This window comes from Acanthisitta chloris, unplaced genomic scaffold (genome assembly GCF_000695815.1).
Source record: "Acanthisitta chloris isolate BGI_N310 unplaced genomic scaffold, ASM69581v1 scaffold16340, whole genome shotgun sequence".
In the NCBI taxonomy this organism is placed as follows: domain Eukaryota; kingdom Metazoa; phylum Chordata; class Aves; order Passeriformes; family Acanthisittidae; genus Acanthisitta; species Acanthisitta chloris.
Genome location: NW_008650063.1, coordinates 1,605 through 8,930, shown reverse-complemented (window position 1 = coordinate 8,930; position 7,326 = coordinate 1,605). Strand labels below are relative to the sequence as shown.

Here is a 7,326-nt window from a genome sequence, read left to right as displayed (position 1 = left end):
AATGGAAAATTTACTGAAAACAAATGGGACTAAGGTGATTTTAAGTGACAGCTACTTATGATACAGGTTTGCAGAGGTTACTTTGAAAACAAAGCTTAGTCTGCTACTTGATTTATGTTATGGAGTATTTCCACTCCTGATTTTGCCTAGTGTCATGGGCACAGCTTATTTGGAATGCTGCTGTGGGCTAAACAGAACTATCTCATGCAAATGTGTCTTTAATCATTCTCACCTGGCAATGTCCATCACAAGGCTCTCTTCCTTTTTCATGGCACTCTCAGTGATGTTAACCAGTCTGTGCATGATCCATCGCCGTAACCGAGCAACCTTGTGCTGTGCTCTTTCAACAAGAAGTGGACACAATCACCAGTTTGAACACCAACCCAGAATAAATACAAATCACTGCAGCAAGAGGTGACTTTCAGATTTTTAGAGGTTTTACCCTAAAGATGGCAAAGTCATGGAGTTAGAAAGCAACAGGAGGAGACATAATCTTCCCAAGTTTGCTTTCTACTATGTAAAGACAGTCCATTTACCCCACTGAGGGACTGCAGGTGAGCAAAAAGCTCTTCAAGAACTGCAGCAGTCAGTAGAGTGAGGTTAGAGGTGCACAGGTAACCACTGTTTTAACAGCTGACACCTTTGGAAGTGGCACCTGCAAGTAACCCAGTACCCACAGCCCCAAGTTGTGGGTATTCAGCAAGCAGCAGTCAGCAAGCAGCAAGCCAAGGAGGATGAAGCCTTCTCTTGGGAAGTTTTCCTAGCTGGAAATTGCAATAAACGCCTATCAAGGATATTAATATTTACAGGCTACTCTGGAACCAAGTGCTTTGCTGTGGACCAAGGAGACCAGAGCCCTCAGGGCAGTTTAATACTCAGATGAAAGGGATGCACAATTCCTACAAAGACCTGAGAGGCTTTAGTGAAAGGAAAAGCCACTGGACATTTTGCCAAAGTAGCTGTCAGGGCTAGATAAAGAAGAAAAAAGGCTCTTTCAGTGATCCATTCTGCTTTTGTCAGGCTGGCTGGTTCTCACCCTGTTTACTGCTATTTGCAGAACTGAATTTCGTCGCAGCAAAAGAGTCAAATGCTGGGGCTAAACTTTCTGAGACAGAGGAAATAAACAACAATAAACTATTGGCAAAGCAACCAGCAAACGTTGGCTGTCCAAGCCAGATTTAATTCAGGCACTGTAACCTCAGAACAGAGAGAGGAAGGTGCATCACCCTCATACTCACATGTCTCCGTTCTCCTGGTTCTGTTTTTGTCGGTTGCTTGAGAAGTCCAAACAAGAGTCCAAGTCTGGCCTGAGGAACATGTCTTTGAGCCAGTTGACATAGTTTTGCAATGCCACTGCCTGCATGTGTCTGACTGCCCTGGAGGCACTCAACAACACCGGCTTGCCTTGGTTGGTAAGAGTAGAGAAGCCCATTATCACAGCCAGCTGCCTCTCAGGGTCATCACAGTCACTCAGGAATTTATCTATGTATCCTTCCATCTCCGTAGCAACCTTAAAATCCTGTGGAAACCAAAAAACATGGTCAAACAAGGTTAGGAACTTTACACTCAGTCTGAGTGGTTCTGTAAGTACAAATCATAGAATGGCCTGGGTTGGAAGGGACCTCAAAGCTCATTCTGTTCCCTCCCTGCCATGGGCAGGGACACCTTCCACCAGCCCAGGTTGCTCCAACCCCATCCAACCCAGTCTGGAACACTCCCAGTGTAAATCACTTGAATGAATTTGCCTGCTCGAAGTAAATTCAAGTCATGTGCCTGTACTTTTGTCCTAAGGCTTACAGTAGGTCACCAATTTCACCTCGTAATCTTCCTCACATAGAAGCAACCACTGTAAGCAACCACAGAATCCTGTCATACACCAACTTCAATTTGCACCTCCCAAAACAGGGAGGCTTCAGCAGGCTGGACCACGTGCTGGCCAGGGCAGCTGAGCTCCTAGGCTGATCAGCTCTTATTCTGGGTTAAAGTCTGCGATGTTTCTCATACCATCTGCCTTAGACTTTACCTACATTTGGAAATTCCCCACCATCAATTCTGGTCTCATCTAGCAGCCCTGGAGACTGCTGACCTGCAGAGGGTAGAACAAATGCCACCTCCTCCACTCGATGTGTCAGAAGTGTTGAGGCACTCTGAAAGAAGAGGAGTTGACATGTTTAACCTAAAAACCGTATCCTGAGGAATGGTTGTTTTGTGCTAAGTCCTATCTTCAGGCCTGCCAGTGACCCACAAGGCATGGAGCTGGAAGGCCCTGCACACTGTCCAGCAGCATACAGAACACCAGGACATGTCCCATCTCACCACACATCCCATTTCCTTAAGGTCTTTCATAGCCCACAGTGTTCAATCCCACTCATTTGTTCTGGAAAAAACCTCCAAATGCATAACTTGAGAAACCTTGAAGAGGTGGTTTCATTCCAAAACTGCAACATATCTTTTGTAAAGTAATAAAACAACTTGTTCAGTCATGTCACCTTCATACAGTGACCTGGTGGGAGCAGAAGCAGTAATGAAAGTCTAAGGAACACTGCTCTTTATTTAAATAAAGGGGTTGTAAATCTGTAATTAACTCCAAATCCATTCAATTATCACATAAATACCCTGGCAAGAAATCTCAGAGAGAACACAACTTAGCAGGCTCCTGCTTCCACTGTTGGAGAACTCAATACTTGTGCATCAGTATGAAAACTGGGAGAAAAGCCCCAGGAGAAGCTGCTGTAAACAGGCTAATAGCTCACATCAGGGGGTTCATCAATCACCTCTCAACAAAATCAAGTCTATTTGCTCCCCTGTTGATAAAAAAGTGTAATCAGGAGGATAACTGTCAGTAAGTATCAGACTCCAGCTTTGTCTAGCTCCAGCTCCAACAACCAGCAGAATCCCATAAGGAAGTACAAGGTAACAAACAGTATTTGCTTTCCAAAACAAACAACTCATGTCAAGGAACAAAACAGAATAAACTCACAAAACCAAGAATAAATTCAACTTAGATGTTTTTTACTTTCTCATCTCAACAATATTAGGGGTTTCTCCTACCATTTAGTCAATGATTGTCTTCAGGGGATTTGTGCATTTCAGACAGGAATTGAATTAACACATCTTTTGATGCCCATGGAAGAACACAGCCTAAATCACTGAGCAACAAGCACAAAAAGCAAGCAACAGGAAACCAACTGAGTCAATGGATAAACCCTGGAGAAAGCTGGGCCATGCAGGGAGGCACCGTGGTAAGCAGCATTTGCAGAGCAAACCCACACATCTACTGCTCCTTTGATACCAGAACAGAAAGATCACAGTCCTAGTTCTCTCAAGCAACAGCAATGATTTTTGGGCTCACATCAGGAGGCTTGGGATTATGTTACCACAAAAAGCCAATCTAAACCCCATTTTATCAGTATTCCCCTTTTGTTCTTCCTCCCTTTATTGCAGGGCTGTATGATTTGCTGACTTCCCAGGAGGGAAGGAGGAAGAGGAGTTCCAAAATCCAATTCCAAATAAATGTTGTGCTTAAACCTCAGATGTGCTTATGGAAACAAGCAATAACAAACAAACCCATGAGTTGTGCCTTTTTGTCTTTGCCTTCAAATGTCCACGCAACACCCAGCACAATGCCAGACAAAAAAGGAGCTTCTGGACATGCAGAGTCAAAGGGACTGTTACAGGATGACATATGACTGTCACTATGCTGAGGGCTGCCCTCCCTCTGCTTCCCACACCCATAGAGCTTTCTCAGCAACAGCAGTGAAAGCAGGTGGGGCAGTGCTGAACAGTTTCAAACCCTTAAAACAGGCAATGCCAATTAAACACAGTTTACAGTCAGCTCACTGCATCCAGTGATCACACAATAACTTTGCTTTTAGTAAGAGTTCAAGGTCTAAAATTACATAAACCTACAAGACGATGTGAAACTAGAGGAGGGCAAACATTTCTGCTCATGACAGTCTTCAGCCCTGAGCATGAACACCTCCAAGAAGACTTACCTGAGTGGCTGTCACACGTTCTCCATAGTGCAGCATCACCTTCCCCTTGAGAACCACCTGCAGCTGCTCCAGAGACAGCAAGGGCAGAGCACTGCCCAGCAACCGGTAGCACATGTTACTGAGTGGGAACAAAGAAGATTCCCTCAGGCTGAGGCACAGCAGTAAATCCATACACAGGTAAGACAGAGGAGATGGTGGGACAGGCTCCATGGAGCATGCAGGGAGACAGGAGTTAAAAGTTCTGGGTCAAGAAACACAAGGATAATATGGGAAATAAAGAGCACATGCTACAACAAACCTCACAGGTCCTGATTTCTCCTTCAACAGCCCATTCTCCACAACTTCATTCCAGAACAGTTCAAAGGCACCTTCCTTCAGTGCAACTTGTAGCAAATCAAACACTACACTGGGCAATTTCTTGTCTTCCTTCTCAGATTTGGCAGCACTTTTCAGAAGTTCTACAAGCCTAGGGCAATTTCTTGTCTTCCTTCTCAGATCTGGCAGCACTTCTCAGAAGTTCTACAAGTCTGGAAGAAGAAAGACAATGTGAGAGATCTGACCTGGAAGGGGATTGCTGAAGGCCAAATTCAACCTGCTGAAGGACACAGAACATTTCTTGAGCACTGCAGGCTGTGCCTCCTGGGAGAAATGACACAGCTATAATTTAGGGACCTGCAGAACAGTTAACACCTAACCCTTAGCAACACCTGTAGTGACAAATACAGGCAAGTTCAGAATCTAAGCCATCAGAACAGTTAACACCTAACCCTTAGCAGCACCTGCAGTGACAGATACAGGCAAGTTCAGAATCTAAGCCACATTTCTCTCACTGAGGAGAAGAATATTGCATTTAATGCTCCTTATTTAAGAGTTTACCTGGGAATATTTTCCTCATTTACAACAGTAGGTGAGCCAAACAGCTTCTTCAGCTTTTTAGGTTTCAGAACACTGGGGAATTTCTGCATGCCCACAAGCAAAAGGTGCAGGTTCTCTGGTGAGGTGAAGGCTGAAGAGAGGTCACCTTGCAGGATGTCAAGCAGGACCTCCTCAAACACATTTTCAGGAACCTAAACAACAATGAGAATAAAAGCATCTGAGAACATGTGAGGGCATTTCACTAACTTGCAGTGCAGTATATTAAAGTATCTGCATTGGAGGGCATTTTACTAAGAGCTTTCAGTGTTCTGGAAATTTTAGAAATAGTCTTTATGGTGACACAACCAAAAATAACTTAATGGATGTGACCAGTACTGCCAGACAGTCCCAGGTGCTTAACCATGTGGAGTAGGACACTATGTTGTCATCAGACAGCAATTCTGGTCAACTGACTCCAGCTGCAATTGTTCTCCTGCTGTCTGGCTGCTGCTGTCTGCTCAGCCACGCAGCCCAGGGAGGAGGAAACTCTCCTGCATTAGCTGTTAATTGTATTTCCCCAAAATAAGTTAATTGTTTCAATAAGATTTGCTGGCAAACAACTGTGTTCAATTGTTTTGGAGAAAACTAGATCTAAGGTTATCATCGACAAAAAAGAAATGCACAAAACCTGCTTTATTTCATATTTTTTAAAGATCAAAATACATTTAAATTTAACATCAAGGCTAAATGACCCAGAACATTTCCATACAAAATGCTAATTTTGACTTAACACTGCTAGTCTTCATACGTACAAACATCCATATAAAAGAAGGAAACAAAGTCTCTTCTTTTACTAGATGCTCAGAGTTCCTTTACTTTTTATCACTACATCATTTCACTTCCAAAATTCAACCTTAGGCTCAGACTTGGTGCATAAAAAAGGTTTGCTCTCCAGAGTTTTCAGCACACTTCCACTCAAAAGAGTAGAGGGTCTAACATATCATCCAACTAAGTCAACTGGGAAAAAACAGACTATGGCTCTATCCATGATGAAATCAGACTAAGCTAAACCAGAGCATCCTTCCCAGAATAAAAGCACCTGCCCACAGGCAATACAGCAAACAGCTCCCAATTGAAACTCATTGTTCACACCCCCTTGAATTTTCTAAGGGAGAAACAGCCCCCAGAGTGAAGCCCTTGCTCCTCCCACCCATCATGTGCTGTGCCTGTACCTCAGAGGTGATGTCAATAAGAGTTTTGCGTGGCAGGTCTCTGAGGTGTGCCTGGTAGTTTGTCAGCTGCTGGAGAAGCTGGATGCTCTCCAGCAGAGCTTTCCGGTCCTACAAAGGAAAGATAAGCCAAAAACAGAGGACATATATCAGAGATTAAGCTGAAGGCTCAGGTAACTGTCCACTCTTGAGATGCCTATGCCTACTTGCAATAAGAAACCTACACAATTGCTTCCTGACTGGCCACTCAGCTTTTCCCAAACTTGTGCTTACTGGGTGTGTATGACAACAGAACCCTTTCTTGAAGGAGAGGTAGGAACCTCCTGTACTATTTCAGAGTTCCTACATTCTAGTCGGGAACAGACACAACGCACAAAAAGTTCATGGATAATACAACAGAAATGAACTGAACTCAATGCTTCAAATCCCATCACATCAACTGACTCAGCCTTTCCCTCTCAATCCTCTTCCCACCCCAGAAGCACCAGAACTGACACACCTTAACAGCAGTGTTACCTTCACAAGCCTCCCAGACTGGAACAGAGCCATGACTCCGAAGAAGTTTCCAAAAGCAGCACTTCTTACAAGTTTCTGAAAAAGAAAAGGGGTTAAAATCCACTTTTCCTGAGGGTTTAGATTTCACTTCCAGCTACAGCTCTGCCATGAGGAGAGAACATACTGAAAAACAACCCCTGCATGATGTTTAAGAACTGTCCTAGATTATCTTTTCTCACACAGTCAAATTTCACCTAAAACAGAGCCAGATGACACTGACATCAACTTCCAGTTCTCACAGTTATTCCTGTTATTTCCTTACAGTTATTTGCTTTAGCAAGAACCTCCAAACTATAATACAAACCCAGACTTCAAAGAAGAGAGAACAACTAATTTAAAGTAGCAGTTGGCCAATGCTGCCATGAGCTGACTCACCTTTTTCACTTTTTCCAGATTGTGTTTTTCTTTTATCTGTTCCAGGACACTGCACAACGGAATTTCCTCAAAAGCCTGTAAAACCTGAGGAGATGGATGGAATAGTTCAGTTTGCAGTTCTTCCAATTTTATGAGGTTCAGTTAGAATAGAGCTAACAGTTGCTCAGCACAGCAGCACATGTGCTGCCTTATCAGGCCAGAATAGAGACAACCAGACCAGTGAAAGATGTGTCAGAATAGGAACCAGGCCGGGAGAGCTTGGGGTGTTCAGCCTGGAGAAGAGAAGGCTCCAGGGAGACCTCAGAGCCCCTTCCAGT

The 7,326-nt window shown here is 43.9% G+C and overlaps 1 protein-coding gene across 1 annotated transcript in view; it reads right to left on the bottom strand.

Annotated features, from left to right (window-relative positions):
• Nucleotides 1-7,093, bottom strand: part of MYBBP1A (MYB binding protein (P160) 1a) — a gene marked incomplete at both ends in the record, with an annotated part of 21,324 nt that extends 14,231 nt beyond the window's left edge. The window contains 8 exons of the mRNA XM_009083572.1: nucleotides 233-340; nucleotides 1,239-1,529; nucleotides 3,997-4,113; nucleotides 4,294-4,461; nucleotides 4,872-5,062; nucleotides 6,083-6,190; nucleotides 6,596-6,670; nucleotides 7,010-7,093. Of these exons, the coding sequence (XP_009081820.1) occupies nucleotides 233-340; nucleotides 1,239-1,529; nucleotides 3,997-4,113; nucleotides 4,294-4,461; nucleotides 4,872-5,062; nucleotides 6,083-6,190; nucleotides 6,596-6,670; nucleotides 7,010-7,093 (1,142 nt within the window). The remainder of the gene's footprint in view (nucleotides 1-232; nucleotides 341-1,238; nucleotides 1,530-3,996; nucleotides 4,114-4,293; nucleotides 4,462-4,871; nucleotides 5,063-6,082; nucleotides 6,191-6,595; nucleotides 6,671-7,009) is intronic.
• Between the last annotated feature and the right edge of the window lie 233 nt (nucleotides 7,094-7,326).